General features: G+C 33.1%; 2 protein-coding genes across 3 annotated transcripts; both read left to right on the top strand.

The window, feature by feature from the left end:
• The first annotated feature begins 1,235 nt into the window (after positions 1-1,235).
• LOC105185012 (uncharacterized) lies at positions 1,236-2,663 on the top strand. Its single transcript, XM_019842186.2, has 3 exons — positions 1,236-1,647; positions 1,902-1,985; positions 2,278-2,663. The coding sequence occupies exons 1-3, from the start codon at positions 1,356-1,358 to the stop codon at positions 2,661-2,663; spliced, it is 762 nt and encodes a 253-aa protein (XP_019697745.2). The 5' UTR covers positions 1,236-1,355.
• On the top strand, positions 2,613-18,361 carry LOC112588048 (uncharacterized). Of its 2 annotated transcripts, XM_025297846.1 has the most exons (8): positions 2,613-2,642; positions 14,649-14,877; positions 15,256-15,465; positions 16,381-16,623; positions 16,868-17,103; positions 17,520-17,680; positions 17,931-18,052; positions 18,193-18,361. In XM_025297846.1, the coding sequence occupies exons 2-6, from the start codon at positions 14,670-14,672 to the stop codon at positions 17,550-17,552; spliced, it is 930 nt and encodes a 309-aa protein (XP_025153631.1). In that variant the 5' UTR covers positions 2,613-2,642; positions 14,649-14,669; the 3' UTR covers positions 17,553-17,680; positions 17,931-18,052; positions 18,193-18,361. The 2 variants fall into 2 exon arrangements, with proteins under 2 accessions (XP_025153631.1, XP_025153632.1); XM_025297847.1 differs by lacking the exon at positions 2,613-2,642 and having other exon boundaries at positions 14,627-14,877.
• The last annotated feature ends 1,853 nt before the right edge of the window (positions 18,362-20,214 follow it).

A 20,214-nucleotide genomic window follows, 5' to 3' on the forward strand; every position in this document is an offset into this window, starting at 1 on the left:
GCGCTCTAAACGATTTTATGTTTGTCAACAAACATTCCCGGATCTATGAGCCCGCTAAGGAAACTTCGCAGATCTTCCTAAGTGCAACTATTTCGTCAGAAATCAGTTTGAAAAATGGGGAACCAAAAAGTCTATTTTCGTCATGTGATGCTATATTGCTTTAAACGTGGCTTCACGGCTTCGCAGACCCTGAATGAGATGTTCTCAGTATATGGAGATGCCTGCGTCACTCACCAGACAGTTCGAAAATGGTATCGAAGATTCGAAGCTGGCGATTTCAACATGGAAGATCAAGCTCACTCAGGCCGGCCTCAGGAGGTTGATGAAACGCTTTTTATGGATCTCGTGCACGAAAATCCTCGAGTGACAGTTAGAGAACTCGCCGACACTCTGCACAAGTCTGTTTCCACCGTGCATGACCATCTGAAGAAGCTAGGATTCTCAAGTCGACTGGATGTGTGGGTGCCACACGAAATGAATGAACGGCAATTGCTGGAACGTGTGAACGTCTGCGATATGCTGCTTCAACGGCACCAAAAAGAACCGTTCTTGAAGAGGATCATAACAGGCGATGAAAGTTGGATCCTATACAATTATGTTAGCCGCAAGAGGTCGTGGGGAACCAGCGATGCGTCTACGCAAACAGTGGCCAAGCCGGGGCTTCACGCGAAAAAGGTTCTTCTGAGTATCTGGTGGGATTTTAAAGGCGTGGTATATTATGAGCTTCTTCAACCAAACGAAACCATCAACGCGGCGAAGTACAGCCTTCAACTGGACGAACTGAAGACTGCCATCGCACGGAAGCGCCCTGAATTGGCCAACAGGCGTGGAATTGTTTTCCATCATGATAACGCCAGACCTCACGTCGCAATGTTTATCCGTAGGATAAGCTGTTAGACTTCGAATGGGACGTTCTTCCTCATCCTCCATATTCTCCCGACCTTGCCCCATCTGACTACTATCTATTTCTTTCTTTAAAAAATTTTTTTCGGGACAAGAAATTCGAGTCTTTGAAAGTCCTCAAAAGTCATCTTGATAAATTTTTCGCCAATAAGAAACTTTTATTTTGGAGCAAAGGCATCATGCAGCTTCCTGAAAGATGGGCCAAGGTCGTTGAACAAAACGGTACATATTTGCTTCAATAAAGTTCCTCTTTGTGTAAAATATTGCGCTCTTAATTTATTTCAAAAATTTGAAACGAACTTTCCGAAGAACCTAATATATTATAGATTTTCAGTGCTGGCAGGGAATATTGGAACACAGCCAGTATATAGAACGTGATTAGTTCAATGTTGATTCTAACCGGCTGTGATCAAAGTACAGGAATATAATGCGAATATTAATTATTATTAAGAATGAACGTAGAAAACAAGCAAACACGCAAACATGCTGTAAATTTTTCAGAAGCAGAAAAAGTTATTTTGATAGATTTGGTGTTCAGATATAAAAATATAATAGAGAACAAGAGATCCGATGGTATAACCTCCAAAGACAAAGATCAAACTTGGAAAATAATAGAACAATTATTTAATAGCATGTGTTCAATTGAATTTCGAAGTTCAGAAGTCTTAAAAAGTTGTTGGGATAATTTAAAGCAAAAAACAAGGAAGTTTTTTGCAGATGAAATGATGCAGCTTTATAAAACAGGTAAATATATATATATATTTATACTTTATATTTCTTAACATACCTGTTATTAATTTAATTTTTGTAACTAGATTTTTTATTCCAATATTTTATATTTCTAAATTAATATAATTAAATAATCATTTTAATATTGACAACTTTTGTTTAGTCGACGCAAATGAAACACTAAAATAGATTTTCAAACATAATTATAAAAATATATATTCTTAAAATCTTATAACTACTAAGTGGAGGACCTTTCGAATTTAAATCAGATACAATAATGGACCGTGTACGAGAAATTATAAAACCTTCAGTCGATGGCTTAACAAATACTTTTGATAGTGATGCTATAACAGGTGAACAATATTTCTAACATCAACATCTAGTATACATGTATTAGTTGTATTTGAAAACTTTATATAATATCATTCATATTTTATATATTAATATTTATATAATATTATATACATTTAATAGTTTTTAACATATACAGGGTGTCCCATTTTAATGTTCCACACCAAACTTTTTTATTTTTATTGTAAAAAACAATGTTTCAGACAAAAGTTATATGGTTTTGAGGAGGGATGTAGAATATTAAAATGGGACACCCTGTATATATATATATATAGTATTTGTTATGTTTTACAGATACAAGTGAAAATGTATATAAAATTCCTGAAGTTTTAAATATAAGTAGACATAATTCCACAATCCAACATAAAAGTTCATATAAAGTTGTAGTAGCTTCAAATGCAGATTCCCATATAATGACAAGAAATATTATGACCACAAATAAATGGCCTAATGAAAATAACATAACTATAACGAATGAAAATGATACAAATGATGCAAAAATAATACAAAACAAAAAGAATGTAACTAATAATGGTAACAGAAATATAATGTATGCAAATAATATATATGAAGATGATACTTATAAAGATAATACATATGAAGATAATACATATGAAGATAATATTTATAAAGATTCACAGCAGAATGATGTATTAAGTGTAAGTATTAAAACCGATTAAGTTATATATATTAATTAAAAATATATATAAATGTATTCAAATTATTTTACAATATTTGAAAGAAAAATATGCTGCTGGTACAAAAAGAGATTATCTTCAAGATCTATCAAATAAACATGTAGATATTAATAATTATAGAGAAAGTGAAATTAATAAAAATCAAAACGTAGATGAAATAGATGCCAATGAAAATAGCTTATGTGTAAGTTAAAAGAACTATCAGAATATTCAAATTATAAGTTTATACGATAATTATAACATAAACAAAAACATGTCTGATCTTTTTGCATATACATATATATACATACATATATATATACTCAACCTTTTAATTATATTAATTTAAACTACGCTCTCCTTACTATGTAACACAGCGCAAGTGACATGATGTGACATGTGAGCTTACGTTTTTAGTTCAGGTAATACGTGACAGACAAAAACGGAGATACTATTTGGATACTCTCTCTCTCTCTCTAGCCGCGGCCCCTACCAGGCCAGTGATGCGATTCTGTAACTCGTTATTGGAGTTAACGACACTTTCGTTATCGTTGTGCAGCTTTTATATACCATAGAAAAGCTGCGCAACGATAACGAAACTGTCGTTAACTCCAATAACGAATAAAAGAATCGCACCACAGCGCTCCTTCCAGTTAGTTATATAGTTCAATGCCTACAGTACCGCGATTCTGTAACTCGTTATTGGAGTTAACGACACTTTCGTTATCGTTGCGCAGCTTTTGTGTACCGTAGAAACTGCGCAACAATAACGAAACTGTCGTTAACTCCAATAACGAGTTACAGAATCGCACCACAGGTCTGTAAATATGAAACCGGAATTTGCACATAGATGGCCTTAGCTGTCAATGTAGTTACTGTCAAACCGCGTCATTGGCGCCATTTCTATTTGTTGATATCTGACAAAGATTTTCAACTCACAACAATACAAGTTTCATACAACAGCATAGTTTGTAATAACGTTGAACATGTCGAATTTTGCCTGGAAGCTACGATTTGCGGACAGCATTGATTTTCTGTTATCATTTGAAGAAAACTGCTGCAGAATCGCATCGAATGCTTGTCGAAGCTTATGGTGGGCATGCTCTTGGTAAATCACAGTGCTTTGAGTGGTTTAAAAAATTCAAACGTGGCGATTTTTACGTGAGAAACGAAGAACGTGGAAGCCCACCGAAAAAGTTTGAAGACAGTGAATTGCAAGCATTGTTGGATGAGGATGACGCTCAAACGCAACAACAACTCGTGGATCAATTAAATGTGACACAAGAAGCTGTCTTCATACGTTTAAAAGCCATGGGAAAGATCCAGAAAATGGGAAAATGGGTTCCACATGAACTGAATGAAAGATAGCAGAAAAACCGAAAAACCACTTGCGAAATGCTGCCCGCCAGGTACAAAAGAAAGTAATTTCTCCATCGAATTGACTGGCGATGAAAAGCTGATATATTTTGAGAATCCTAAGCGTAAAAGATCATGGGTAACTCCAGGCGAACATCGACATCGACTGCAAGCCCAAATCGCTATGGACGGAAGACAATGCTCTGTGTTTGGTGGGATCAGAAGGGTGTGATCTATTATGAACTGATAAAACTTGGCGAAACCGTTCATACTGAACGCTACCGACAACAAATGATCAATTTGAATCAAGCTTTGCGTGAAAAACGTCCAGAATATCAAAAGAGGCAACACAAAGTGATTTGTTTTGATGATAATGCACCATTACACACAGCAAAACTGGTCCAGGAAACGATTGAGGCGTTTAGTTTGGAAATACTTTCGCATGCGGTTTACTCACCAGACTTGGCTCCGTCCAATTACTACTTATTTGCATCGATGGGACACGCACTTGCTGAGCAGCGCTCCACTTCTTACGAAAATGTACGAAAATGGCTCGATGACTGGTTTGCATCAAAAGAGCAACAGTTTTTTTGGCGTGGCATCCACAAATTGTCAGACAGGTGGGAAAAATGTATAACTAGCGATGGGCAATACTTCGAATAAAATATTTTTTATCATTTTCCTATAATAAACGTATATTTTCTATACAAAAATTCCGATTTCATATTTACATACCTGGTATAAGAAAGGATCATTTGGTAAAAATACGTGGTGAAAAGTGTAAAGCATAGACTTATATATTAGGAGTACAAATAAGTTTCCGCCGTTTTCTATCAAAAATTAGGAATTTATTGTGAAAGAACGGTACATTACGTTTTATTCAAAGTATCGTCCATCACAAGCCACTACTTTTTCCCATCTTTCTGGCAGCATTTGGATACCACGTCGGAAGAACTCTTCATCTTTTGAGGCTATCCACGAATCGACCCAATTTTTAGTATCTTCATATGATGTAAAGTGCTGCTTAGACAGGCCATGTGCCATCGACCGGAACAAGTGATAATCAGAAGGGGTAATGTGTGGTGAATACGGCGGGTGGGGTAGGACTTCCCAATTAAGTGTTTCAAAATAGGTTTTGATCGGTTTTGCAACATGTGGCCGAGCGTTGTCATGTAGGAGAATAATTTTGTCGTGTTTGGAGTAGCAATGGGCGCGTTTTTCCTTGAGTGCTCGGCTCAATCTCATTAATTGTATTCGGTAGAGAGCTCCAGTAATGGTTTCGCTCGGTTTGAGCAACTCATAATACATGACACCAAGCTGATCCCACCAAATACACAGCATGAGTTTTTTTCCATGAATATTCGGTTTGGCTGTCGATGTTGAAGCATGGCCAGGTGGTCCCCATGATTTTCTCTTCTTTGGGTTATCGTAGTGGATCCATTTCTCATCACCAGTGACTATACGATGCAAAAAACCCTTTCTTTTATGCCTAGCAAGCAGCATTTCACACGTGCAAAATCGGCGTTCAACGTCTCTCGGCTTCAGTTCATATGGAACCCAATTTCCTTGTTTTTTAATCATTCCCAACGATTTTAAACGATGTGAAATTGCTTGTTGAGTCACTTCTAATGTAAGTGCAAGTTCTTCTTGCGTTTGGCACGAATCTTTCTCCAATAATGTTTCCAATTCCGTGTCTTCGTACACTTTCGGCCTTCCACTACGTTCTTTGTCTTCCACGTCAAACTCACCGTTTTTTAACTTTTGAAACCACTTACGACAACTGCTCTCACTTAAAGCAGTCTCACCATATGCTTCTACAAACAATTGATGCGCCTCAGCTGCAAATTTCTTCAAATTAAAGAAGTAAATCAAAAGTTCCCGCAAATTACGCTTATTCGGCACAAAACTTGACATTTTCGCACGAAAAAAATTATGTGATGCTGATACGGAGTCACTAATACTTCAAGGTTATGTTGTTACCAGATGTCCAAACTTACGATATTACGTTTTACATCTGACAATTTCAACATAACCTTCTGGTGGGGCCATCTTTTGTCAAACGGCGGAAACTTATTTGTACTCCTAATAGATAGACTGCGCCTCCTTATAGGCGCGCTGAAGATAACATTAGAGGACAGAGATAAGGCTGCGTTCAGCAGAACAAAGTGATCAGTGAGCGCTTAGTGATTCTCGCTCCTGATTGGTAAATACTTCTGGGTCTATGTAGAATCTAAAAGAATGTTCTAATCACAGACAATAATCACTAAGCGCTCATTGACCATTTTGTTCTACTGAACGCAGCCATTGTGTGAGTGAGACTCTCTCTCTCTCTCGCTCTGTGTTAGGAAAGGGGAGAAAAAGACATAAGGAGAAAAATAACAAATGCTTCGAAGCGTTTCTCCACCAGAGAGGAATTCATAAGCGGTCGTAAAAATGTACGAGCAATTAGTTTCTATAGCGTCTCGCGGCATCATTATTTTAGTGATAATGAATAGTAGAAACGTATATACGTTTTGAAATTTAATAAATATTTTATCTTCTTATAGGATACCATTATATACAACCAGTTGAGTTTATTTAACCCTTTCCGTGGCAGAGCAAAATTTAGTAAAATGCACTGAAACCGCCCCAAAAAAATGACAGGGCGGATTTTTTCAATAATTTGTATACTTCAGTTTTTTTGGTTGCTGAAGCCAAATTTGAGGTCAAAATCTAGAAATTCAAAATGGCGGATCGAATATGACGACTAAAATGTTTATAAATGCTTAATAATATTATAAATTAAAGTAATTGGTCATTTCTCAAGTCACTAAATTAACGATTTTTATACCAACACGGAACAAAATATTTAATAGATATCTAATGGATATCTACGTATCCATATTATGTCCATATCCACAATGGATATCTACTAGATATCCACTCGATATCCGTATATCCATGTCCACAGAATTTCCACTATTAATATCTATTAGACATCCTCTTGGTATCCATATATCCATGTCCATAGAATATCCACTGTGAATATCTATTAGATATCTACTTCGTATCCATATATTCATGTCCATAGAGTATCCACTGTGGATATCTATTAAATATCCACTTGGTATCCATATATCCATGTCCATAGAGTATCCACTGTGGATATCTATTAGATATCCACTTGGTATCCATATATCCATGTCCATAGAGTATCCATTGTGGATATCTATTAGACATCCACTTGGTATCCATATATCCATGTCCATAGAGTATCCACTGTGCATATCTATTAGACATTCACTTGGTATCCATATATCCATGTCCATAGAGTATCCACTGTGGATATCTATTAGATATCCACTTGGTATCCATATATCCATGTCCATAGAGTATCCACTGTGAATATCTATTAGACATATACTTCGTATCCATATATCCATCTTCACAGAGTATCCATTGTGGATATCTATTAGACATTCACTTGGTATCCATATATCCATATCTACAGAATATCCATTGTGGATATAAACATCTATTTGATATCCTTGTAATATTAAGCAAGATACAGATTTCTTTCCATGTACTCATAACATAATATTACCATATTAATTTTTGTTATTGTATGGTTTCAATTTTGCATATCTTACCACAAAGGGATACAATTAGACACATTATTATGTGACTGTAGTAAATGAATTTGAAGTCAGCAAGAAATAAAGAATTGTTATTGTGGTAATATCAATAGACGATTTAACATCTTTAAATATCATTTTTAATATGATATTTAGAAGTTATTCATGTAGGAATCAATCAATTGTCGATAATCTATTCTTCGACAATTCACCAAGTGAATACCAATTAGTGAATGATCTATTAAGTATCCATACTGAACAACTATCTATTAATCTCAGTTTACAATAGAGTTTTAAGACTTAAGCTTTAAGAAATTGACTAATTCTATTGCATATTACCCTTAGGAAAAATTACTTTAAGATGTTAAAATTAACTTAAAGTTACTAATAATTATATAAAGTAACTTATAGTTAATTATAAATTACTTACAGTTAACTATAAATAACTTTTCGTTAATTGGAATCGTAAAGTAATTTTTCCTAAAAGCATTCTTGTAATAGTCAATTATGATTGGTTAATTTCTTAAAGCTTTAATGTAGATGACGTCTTCAACTTTCATTAGATATTAAATCTCTATGAGACATCTAATGAATATCCATTAAATATTTGGTTCCGTATGGGTATATAGTTGATATCATACTTAATCGAGTCAATACATCTTATATTGATATAAATACAGTACTATATTTATCAGCTGAACAATGACAGGATTTTGACATTATATTTTTCAGATAATGTGAAAAACATTTAAGCGACATCTAATCGTTTATCGATTTTCGCATGATTTTGGCCCATATTCATAATCAGAACATTGATCATAAAACTTTTTTTTAGTATAAACTTGTGATAAAAGTGAAAAATTTCATTTAATATTTTTTATTGAAATCATTAATGACATTTATTACTTTTACCGAATAATTTAATTTCATATAGAGACCCTATTCTCGAAAAATATTGTGTATACATTTCACGAGTATCACTAGATATCATAATTCTCGACCAATAAATTTGCTACATTCATAAGTATGCGATATTTTTCACATATTTTCAAAAATAAGGTCCTTGATATTCTTTATGGATATGTCTACTTGGTCACGCGACAAACATTTCCGGTGCGCAGGCTCAATTCCCCAGCATTGTGTTCGTTTCCGGTATATCGAACTTCAGAGGTTAATTGTCATTTGTATCACACGTGTTGTTTGGTGTCGTTCCTCATCATTCCTTTTTACTTCTCACGAGTTGTTTTCTCCACACATAAGTATTTTTTCTTTAACCTAAATTAATTTTTATAATTACATTTTTGTATACAATTTTGTTAATTTATAATTTTTATAATTACATTTTTGTATACAATTTTGTATACAACATTAAGTTTTGTGTTTCATAATCACGTTTTGTGTTTCATGATCACGCAAATTGCATAATATATTTTGATGAATTGGTTCAATTCTTATTTTATGAATGCATACACCTTATCCTGGACTTTCCATTCAGACTAATTTGACATATATACGTATAATAATCTTATAAATATATACTATTTTATATTAATCACGAATCGAGCCAGTAAAAATATCGTAAAATGTCATAAACACGATCAAAGACGTATAGTTGTTGGACGTCTCTGCGTGGTTTTTCGGACTTTCTCATTGCCTGGGAATATCATTAATATCTTGTTATTGTTTTAGAGATTGTTTATTAATAAGTAAAAGAGAATCGTCCACAAATTCAAAAAATCGATAAAAAATACTGCTTTTATCTTGCCTTTGCACAATATACAAGAATTTTTATCTCACATTATTTTTACTTTCAGTTAGTTAAATATAATGTAATTTATATTTCAGTTGCAGTTTGAAAATAGATACTATTTTTAGCATATATTAAATATTCAACTGTCCCAAAATAGATATTCATGAAATTTTTTTTAACTTGTTTACATGCAAAGATAATAAAATAAAGATAAAGTTATATAAAAATAGCAATTTGCTATTCTTATATATTATTAACTCAGTGAGTTTGTAAAATCTTTATATATTGGGTGAGTGCAAAAGTTCGTGCGGAGTTTGTGAGTAAAAGTCACACAGTGATTAGGCAAACAAAAATCTTTATTCAATCAATGATATATTCTCCATCGTTTTCTATAATCTTTTTCCAACGTTCTGGCAGCATACGGATGCCTCGATCATAAAAACTGCGCGGTTTAGATTCGAAGAACGAAGAAACGCCGTTTTTTAAGGCCTCCAAAGAGTCAAAGTTTTTTCCATTTAAATAATTTTGCAATGACCGGAACAAGTGATAGTCAGATGGTGCGATATCAGGAGAATACGGTGGATGCGTTAAGACATCCCATTTCAGGCTCTTCAGTTTGCGCAGCGTCTTTTTCGAAACGTGTGGTCTGGCGTTGTCGTGATGAAAGACGACTCCCTTGCGATTTGACAAAATCGGACGTTTCTCTTTTATTTCTCGATTCAGATTGGTTAATTGGCGACAGTACTTGTCCGAGTCAATCGTTTCGCCAGCGGGGAGAAGCTATGGGTGCCCTATTTGCTGACCGAGAAGAACAAAATCAAGCGAATTTCTGCAGCCGTTTCTTTACTCGGGCGGCTCAATAACGAGTCGTTTTTGGATCGAATAGTGACGGGCGATGAGAAATGGGTCCTCTACAACAATGTTCAGCGCAAACGGACATGGAAACAATCAGGTGAGCATGGTGACGCAATGCCAAAGGCCAGTTTGCACCCGATGAAGGTGATGCTCTCTGTTTGGTGGGATTGCAAGGGCATAATCTATTTCGAGCTTCTCCCCGCTGGCGAAACGATTGATTCGGACAAGTACTGTCGCCAATTAACCAATCTGAATCGAGAAGTAAAAGAGAAACGTCCGATTTTGTCAAATCGCAAGGGAGTCGTCTTTCATCACGACAACGCCAGACCACACGTTTCGAAAAAGACGCTGCGCAAACTGAAGAGCCTGAAATGGGATGTCTTAACGCATCCACCGTATTCTCCTGATATCGCACCATCTGACTATCACTTGTTCCGGTCATTACAAAATTATTTAAATGGAAAAAACTTGGACTCTTTGGAGGCCTTAAAAAACGGCGTCTCTTCGTTCTTCGAATCTAAACCGCGCAGTTTTTATGATCGAGGCATCCGTATGCTGCCAGAACGTTGGGAAAAGATTATAGAAAACGATGGAGAATATATCATTGATTGAATAAAGATTTTTGTTTGCCTAATCACTGTGTGACTTTTACTCACAAACTCCGCACGAACTTTTGCACTCACCCAATATATAGTTATATATATATATATATAATAGAATATATATGAATGTTTTCCTACAGATTTATAATTTAATGATATATTTTAGTTATTTAATTTTCTAAGTTCTGAAGTCTTTGCTTTTTTTATTTTATGCAATATTTTATTACTTCAAATTTTGTATTTGTATTCATTATTGAGAGTTTTAGATCAGTGGTTAGTAAACGATATAATTTTCAGTTGATTTTCGAGAGACTTCTAAACTTGATGCCATTGTCGACGAGGCCGTAGTAAATGAAGAGAGAGAGTGAGAGAGAGAGGGAGAGAGAGAGAGGGGGAGGGGGGATAGGGAGGGATAAAGGGAGGAAGCGAGAGAGAGGGTGGGAGAGATGGAGGGGAGAGAAGGAGAGAGTGAGGGAGGGAGGGAGGGAGAGAGAAAGGATGCTCATACCCCATTTTTTGTCTGTTATATGTCTTCTCCCTTGCTATCAGCTACGGTCTCGTTTACAAAATGACCATCATTGTTCCGCTTTCTGATATTCCTCTTGTCTTGTTCGACGTTCTACAAATCGTTCGAGATTCAAAAGCGTGATATATCGTCTATATATCGTCTATATAAGCGTCTATATATCATGCTATAATTCAGAGGTTTTCTTTTATTTTTCTCTTTTTTATGGGCTTCATAGCACGATATTCGAAGATTGAGCTCCTTTCCTGCGACTTATAGGTAGCTCGTCCAGAGAGAAGATAAGAGGAACATCAAAAAGAGAAAGTTCCTTCTGAAAGTTGATCAAAAGTTGTATTTGCTTGCTGACCTCTGTTTTAGACGAATGTATTTCTTTTCATGTACTATTACAATGCTAAAAGCTATTTGTCTTAAATTAACTTTATTTAACTAGTAAATATAACTTTTTAAATAGAATTTAAAAAGAAATACATTTTTATGAATTATTTTGCTTTTCTAATATCAATATCTTTAAAAGTAAATTCCAGATGTTTGGTAAGCAAACAGTTAAATCATATGTTTATCTTTGCCGTTTCTTTAAAATAAACAAAGACATATGATTTAACTTTGTTTACCAAATAATTAGAACAATTTATAAAATAGTTATTCTAGAAAACAATAATTTTCAAATTATATAGTTTGTTCTTAAACAGACTGACTTTTTCTTATATACTTTCTTATATATTTTCTTATATAACTTTTTCTTATTATATGATATTTTTCCATATAAATTTTTTCTTAAAGCAATTTTGTATATCGATTTAATATAGTTTCGTATTTTCCCTTTTTCTCTTGATTAAATACAAAGCCGCAAATGTTTTAGTGTAAAAATAGAAATGTTAATAAATGGGTGATACTAAAAAGTATACTTGTATTAAAACTCAAAACATATTTATCGATTTTTTGTTTTAAAATTTGTGATTCTATGCATGCAATTGAATGAGATGAAGAGATCACGAAACTGCATTATGTCGGTATATATTGCTTCATTATTTATCATGAAAATGTAATTTTTTTATAAAAAGTAGAGATAAATAACCAATATAACGTAGAGTAAGAAAATGTTATATTATTTCTAGGATATATATCAACCATGCCAAAACGAAAATTATTATCGCAAATGTCAGAAAGACATTACAGACGATTGAAACGTAATGCACTTAATATTGCAATTATAGAAAGTATAGATGAGCAATCCATAAATGAGCTATCAGTAGATAGTAATACATCAAATGTTACTGCCACTAATGATCATAACTTCGATCAAGCAATAAATGTAACAACAAGGAAAGAACTGTCGCAACACCATGACAATATCACTGATATTTACAATGAAAATACTACATATAATCTTTATTGTAACAGTGATTTTACTTTGAAGCAAAGTAATAATACTTTGAAGGACTCATGTCCAATCGCATCCATTTGTAACGAGAAAAATAATGATTTTACGAATTTGTCTTCTATTCAATTAATTAAGGGCGAGTTAATAAACTGGGCAGTACAATTTCAAATATCACAAACAGCAATTACAGCATTATTACAGATTTTAAGAAAATATAACTTTGACAGCTGTTTACCGAAAAACTGTAAAACGTTATTGAAAACAGCAAGATGTACGAGCATACGGAAAGTTGCTCCAGGAGAGTATTTTCATAATGGCTTAATATCAGGAATAATGGAATTTTTAAGAAATGATCCAGATAATGTTGATACCGTTAAAGTGCAAATTAGTATAGACGGACTACCAATCTCAAACTCTTCTACTAATCAATTGTGGCTTATCTTAGGCTCGATAGCGCCCAACTTTCGTACCATTTTTATTATTGGATGCTATTTTGGTCCCAAAAAACCAGACGACTGTAACGATTTTTTGCGTGATTTTGTGAATGAAGCAAAAAATGTTGTAAACTGATGGACTTGATTATGGAGGAAAGCATATATGTATATCCATACATTCTTTAATTGCTGATGCACCTGCAAAGTCTTTTGTAACAGCTACAAAAGGGCATACAGGTTACTTTAGTTGTGCGAAATGTACAACTGAAGGTGAATACATTCTACACAGAATGTATTTCCCAAATATAAATTGCCCTAAACGGACAAACGACTTTATTAAGCAATCACAAAAAGAACATCATATTGGACAGAGTATATTAATAAATATTCCAAATTTTGGATTAATTAGTCACATCCCGTTGGATTATATGCATTTGGTTTGCATTGGTGTAGTAAAGAAAATGTTGAACTTTTTGTTATCGGGGCCGTTAAATGTACGATTGCCAACACAAGTAGTACACAACATTTCGAGGTTGTTAATTGGAATGCGCACATCAATACCTATAGAATTTGTTCGTAAACCACGAGAATTACATTTCTTAAGTTTATGGAAAGCCACTGAGTTGAGACAATTTCTTTTATATACGGGTCCAATTATTTTAAAGAAGTACATAAATAAAGATGTTTATAGAAATTTTTTAACGCTGCACGTGGCCATTCGGCTACTATGTTCTCCACAGCTTTCTTTCGTTTCTTATGCGGAATCCTTACTAGAACATTTTGTACGGTCATTCACAATCTTATATGGACCGCAGCATATCTCTCACAATGTACATGCGTTAATTCATTTAGTGGATGATGTTAGAAAATTTGGAACATTGGACACATTCAGCGCTTTTCAATATGAAAATTATTTAAGAAAAGTAAAACGGTTTATTAGAAAAGCTGAACGTCCATTGCAACAAATCCACAATCGTTTAACAGAATTGAAACATAGTTTACCATTCAAAGAAGAATGTCGAAAAATAGGTGTATATGGAATACACAATGCAGGACCTATTTTACCCGGGATAAATAGTCCTCAATATTCAATATTTATAACAGCAGATTTTACTTTATCTATTCACAAACCAAATAACTGTTGTGGATTAAATAATGGCTCAATTGTAGCAATAAAGAATATTGCTACAACGACCTCTAATAAACTTTGTATTATTGGTCGAGAATTCCTTAATTTGAGTGACTTCTATACGGAACCGTGCAATTCCTCTTTGTTGGGAATATATAAATCTAACGAATATGGATGTTTATCAGTTTGGCCTATAACGTTTGTTACGACGAAATATGTGAAATTTGACCTTTGCAATTCTGCATTTATACTCTTACCATTGTTACATACAGAAAAAATATAATTTTGTTCTTCATACATCTTGTTAGTAAGTATGTTATGCAAATATATATATCTTTCAGATGTAAGATATTAACTACAAGATGTCTCTTTGTACAAATAAATTTAATTCGATAGAATTTGAAGATGGATTACAAGTGATACCAGATAACTGGATACAAAAGGAAAATAATGAATGTTTATATCCAAATTATAAAACAGATAAAGATATAGATGCAGCGATTAGAACACGACAAACACCTCAAGATAATTGGTTATTATATCCAATTAAACGAATCTTTGGTACATATGGTAAGTGAATGTAACGCGAATTCTTTGACTCATCTAATAAGATTGACTTGGAATCGACTAAACTCATATTTCGACTGTACTAATAATTCTGGAATGTGATGAAGCGTAACATATAACGGTCTTGTTATATACTTCATATATTTTGCGATATATAGTTTACTTTTAGATATTTTTAACTAATTGTGATAATAGAATGTTTCTGTTAGTACATTCAATCCACCTTATGAGAAATATAACAGTTTGCACCTTGTTGTACGAAGGTTAACCTTTTTTATTCATTATTGTTTATTTAAAGAAGATGTTTATAAAGATATAATTATATTCTATTTGCAAAGAATGGTTGAGAATTATTATGACATAAATATCTTGTACGTTTAGAGTCTTACAATGAAGCACGCAATAAACTAAAAAAGGCTGAGATAGATTCTGATATTACGGATACTGACAAAGCACAAAGAAAAATTAAAGCCAGGAAAGTGATTAGTTCCGATGATGATATTGACGATGATGATGATGATGATGATGATCATGAAAACAATTGTCAAACTCGTTTACCATCATATCCAAAAGCGCCTAAGGTTTATAGGAGTAAGTAATATTAAAATTAATTTTATTACACGTGTTTTCAGATATGCGTACAAGTATAAGACCATTAAATATTTGTAGATATTAGAACAAAACATAAAGATATGCAACGTGTGCGCCATTTTAATCTTTTCTCTGATTTCTTACCGATCTCTCCCTTTCTCTCTCATCAGTCTCTCCCTCCTTAAAAAAATTTCTTAAAATCGGAATAAATCCATCGAATCCAGAGCGAATTGTCCCGAATAGCATTAAAAAAAATCGAGGACGAGTGAAAAATTCGGATTATACCGGTAAAATTGGGATGCTTAATTATCTCAGAATATCTTAAAATATTTAATTTGCCATTTGTTTCTAATTATTAAATTTTGATCCTAAATTTTATAGTTATATATCCGCTATTTTAAATTTTGCAATTTGAATTTTAAATTTGTTATCAGCAATCAAAAAGTTATACGTATTAATTTTCGAAACGATTGGTTCAAATTTACTAAACTTAAATATTTATTGACTGCTATACTGTATTCGCTGCTTTTAATTTTACAATTCTAATTCAGGTTTGTTATTAGCGATCAAACGATAAATAAATAGTATCTTAATATTAGATGTATGTACATTTAACTTTTTAATTAAATAGATATTTATCATATACAAAGTATCGAAGAAGCAATGTACTTTTTATACTACATTACAAATTTTTTTTTTATATGAACTATTCCTTTTTTTTGTAACAGACATACGTTCCAATTAAAAAAATTGTCTTCCTAAATACTATAACAGAGATCACTAAAATAAATTGATTCGTTCCAAAATACAGTTCTTTAAATTCTTTTTGGGATACGTCTCATCAAAACGGAAATAGTTAATATTGTTTTTTATTATATATGATCTACATTAAAGCAGAGTGGTTGACTTTTTCAGATACCAAACATGTACAAAAAGAACATAGTAAACACTGTGTGTCAAATAATCGATCATCACTAAATGCTTCGACTTCTCATAAATCAATGTTTGCAAAACAAGCAGAACACGATGATATCGATACATGTAATCGAACAATAATGAATGATATTGCCAGCAATCGTATTATTCCTGCAGAAAGTTCTGCCATCATGCGAGAAGATTATGTGGAATTGAAAAATAAAGAATACATTGCAATTAAAAGTAAGAAGAAAATAACTTAATAATAGATTAAAATTAGATAAAATGTCTCAATTGAGAAGCCATCAGACAGCATAAGTCTCCAAAGAGTCTTAGTATTCTTAGATATGATGGAAAATGTCCTTTAGACATCTTTAAAATGTCCTTTGGAAATTTATGCTATCTAAAAGGGAATATTTAAAAAATTGCATTTTTATAATATATATTAATTTATTTTCTTATATATTACATATATTTATGTCACTAGATTATTTTCAACGTATTGAGAGAATGTTGATAGAAATAAAATTTGACATTAATTGTCTAACTGAACAATATCAACATATAAATAATAAATGTTTCTCAAATGAGGCACAAGAGCGTCATAATTCTACACCAACTGATGAATTAAGTGAGTTGTCCTTCCCTCTGAAAACTATAGAAGAAGTCGAGTCACTAGAACGCATTCTTACTTCAAACGGAGAAGGAATAAAAGAGCATATGGTGAGTTATGTAAAATATAGTAACATACAAAATATCTGACAGCATTTGTACCAAAGCTAATATATAGTTAAAATAAATCGGGGTTAGTAATAGAATTGGTGCTTTTTTTCAACCACGTTAAATTTTGAAACATTAACGGCGAAAAATTTCTACTGAGTCAGCCTACTAGCTAATTAGCGCACGCGCTGTAATGGAACAAATACTACAAATAGTACGCGCTGTAACATGAGTATAGGAGACTAACCGCACGAAAAAATTTTCGTCGTTAATATCTTAAAATTTCACGTGGTGATAAAAAAACCATCATTTCTATTATTAATCCCGACTTATTCTAGCTATATATCAGTTTTGGTACAGACATCCTGTATATACATTCCTTTTATGTATGTTCCTCAAGTAATACGAAAATATTTCAGTTTAACATATTAGCAATGATTGGTGGGAGCTAGCTATGAAGAAATATCAAAAAGGATGCTTCTTTATGTTTTTACGAATGAAGTAGCTAGTATGTACAGTTGGGTAGGAGGTAAAGGAAAACGGAAACTTCATAATTTCGAAATAATGAAATTAATGTTTAGTAAGTATAAAGATTTTATAATAAAGAGAGATATTAATTTTTGAATATTAAAATACCCATGGGTGACGAAACTTCTACATAAATAGTTATTCAATTAATATATTAGTAATTAATTTCATTTTTTGACAAATTTAATATTGTTATTCTAGCACAACAAATTTTATGATACCGCGAAAATATTAAGAATTATTTAATAATATGAATATAATATAAATAATAGAAAATTAAACATTAACTGAAACTGTTGCAGAAGTTGTCAGGAAGACATTCCCTAATGTTACAGAAAAGAATTTTGAAATTAAATGCAAAGATTGGTTCCGACACGCGAAACACAGAGCTGGAAACGAAAAACGACGGCAAAGTTCAACAAAGGTTAGTTTTATATTTGCAGGAACTGCATTTCTCTTAAAATTAAGTAAATGCATACTTTTCTTTTAATTTCTTAAAAAACATAAGCATATGAAATATAGTATATACATAAAACTGAAATGTAATTTGTCTCATTGTTTCAGTAAAGTCGTCAGCTACATTTCTCAACTACAGTTCGCAGCTACAGAATTCTCAGTGTTCAGATTAATTAATCTTTAATATAAAAAATATTTTATGTTATAATGTTAATTGAGAGTCTATGTTTTTATATTAATTATAGATATAGTTGCAACTGTATTTTTGTATTACTACAACTACGTTATATATATATATATTATAATCAAATAAGATAGCAATAATAATAAACAAATAATAATAATAATGAACAAATAAAATCAATATTTGTATAATTATAATTCATCTTTTTAAAGTAATTTTTTCCAGGTAGCAGGAATTGTAAGACTCATAATTAACATTTATTTCTAAGATCATCTTAAATTTATCCGATGAAATGCGGACTATTTTATTGGTTACAGAACATCTGAGGATATACTCAAGACAGTTTTGGAAATAAGTCTCAATTATGATTACAAGTCTAAGGGATGTCTTTAAGACGTTAAACATCTGTGATGAGGATACTGTCAAATATCTTTTGTGTGTGTGTGTGTGTGTATTTGAGTAGATGGTCACGCGTGTAACTGAATGATGGTTGTGTGCTCACAATTCATCACTGGCTAGCCTGCTCTTAACGTTACCCGGGGTCAACGACGTGAACGTCGTTGACGTGGCAGGAATCTGATCCCTGTGTATGCGTGTGTGCGTGCGTGCGTGCGTGCGTGCGTGCGTGCGTGCGTGCGTGCGTGCGTGCGTGCGTGCGTGCGTGTGTGTGTGTGTGCGCGCGCGCGCGCGCGCGCGCGTGTGTGTGTGTGTGTGCACGTGTATGTGCACGTGTGTGTGCACGTGTGTGCGCGCGCGTGTGTGTGTGTGTATGTATATAAAGCATTATTGCATACAAATTATATTGCAAGTGTTGTTGCAATGTTATACCACAATATTATTGCAATGTTTCATTGCAATATTGCTGCAAGCGGACATCTTACTTTTGTTGCAAGCTGCAGCTACATTTAGCAATGTTTTTTGCAATGTTGCAAAACAACATTGCTACAATGTTACTGCAACGGTGCTATGCTATGGTCTTCTACAGAGCATGATTGCCGCACGAAAATGATTGCCGCACGATAAACGGGAAGCACACACTTTTGCATAACGCATTATGCAAGATGGATAAGTGAATATAACCAATCAGAGTTCTTTGTTTGCATTGTGGAAAGGACCATTTATTTGCTTATGCGTCACGCATAATACAATAACCAATAATTTTCATTAAGGCTTTTGGGTAGTCACTGCAGCCATATTGGATTATGACGTTAGAAGCGAGGAAATGCATGTCAAAAATTCTTGCGATTTACAGCCAAATAAAGAAATATATTATTAAAATGACGCTTGCAATCTGCTCTATATACTTGCAAAATGCTCCGCACGGTCCTCTTTTGCCGAAATAAGTATTATATAACCGCAAAATAAATGCTACAAAATCGACTGATTTCCTGTCAAAATCAGTCGATTTTATAACATTTATTTAACGGTTATATAATACTTATTTCGGCATAAGAGGACCGTCCGGAGCATTTTGCAAGTATATAGAACAGATTGCAAGTGTCATTTTAATGATATATTTCTTTATTTAGCCGTAAATCGCTGAAATTTTTGACATGTATTTCCTCGCTTCTGACGTCATAATCCAATATGGCTGCACTACCCAGGAGCCTTAATGACAATAATTATCGGAACGTAATTTCGTAATATATACACCGCTCACATACTAACATATTATTTTATTTTAGCACTGTGTGATTTGAAATGTTGCTACAAAATTGCAGATATAATAATGCAAAATATTTTTCTGCAATGTCTCTACAATGTGCAATGTTGCAATGTTGCAGCAATGTTGCTGCAATTATCTGTGCTGTATGGAAAATATCTATAGATATGAGCTCAAATATTCTTTGAATATCTATTATATATCGAATTGTGGACATTTAGATATTTATGTAATTATATGTCCAATAAATAGTAGATATTCATGGATATTCTCAATATCCATG

The sequence above is a fragment of the Harpegnathos saltator genome, unplaced genomic scaffold (genome assembly GCF_003227715.2).
Source record: "Harpegnathos saltator strain DR-91 unplaced genomic scaffold, Hsal_v8.6 scaffold19, whole genome shotgun sequence".
Lineage (NCBI taxonomy): Eukaryota > Metazoa > Arthropoda > Insecta > Hymenoptera > Formicidae > Harpegnathos > Harpegnathos saltator.

What these genes read in the sequence shown, in the direction of transcription:
- LOC105185012 (XM_019842186.2), top strand. Translation starts at nt 1,356, where the DNA reads ATGAACGTAGAAAACAAGCAAACACGCAAACATGCTGTAAATTTTTCA. An exon ending in GATGCAGCTTTATAAAACAG is followed by an intron (nt 1,648 to 1,901) that starts GTAAATATATAT and finishes AATTTAAATCAG; the next exon opens with ATACAATAATGGACCGTGTA. An exon ending in TGATAGTGATGCTATAACAG is followed by an intron (nt 1,986 to 2,277) that starts GTGAACAATATT and finishes TATGTTTTACAG; the next exon opens with ATACAAGTGAAAATGTATAT.
- LOC112588048 (XM_025297846.1), top strand. Translation starts at nt 14,670, where the DNA reads ATGTCTCTTTGTACAAATAAATTTAATTCGATAGAATTTGAAGATGGA. An exon ending in ACGAATCTTTGGTACATATG is followed by an intron (nt 14,878 to 15,255) that starts GTAAGTGAATGT and finishes TTGTACGTTTAG; the next exon opens with AGTCTTACAATGAAGCACGC. An exon ending in AAGGAATAAAAGAGCATATG is followed by an intron (nt 17,104 to 17,519) that starts GTGAGTTATGTA and finishes AAAATATTTCAG; the next exon opens with TTTAACATATTAGCAATGAT.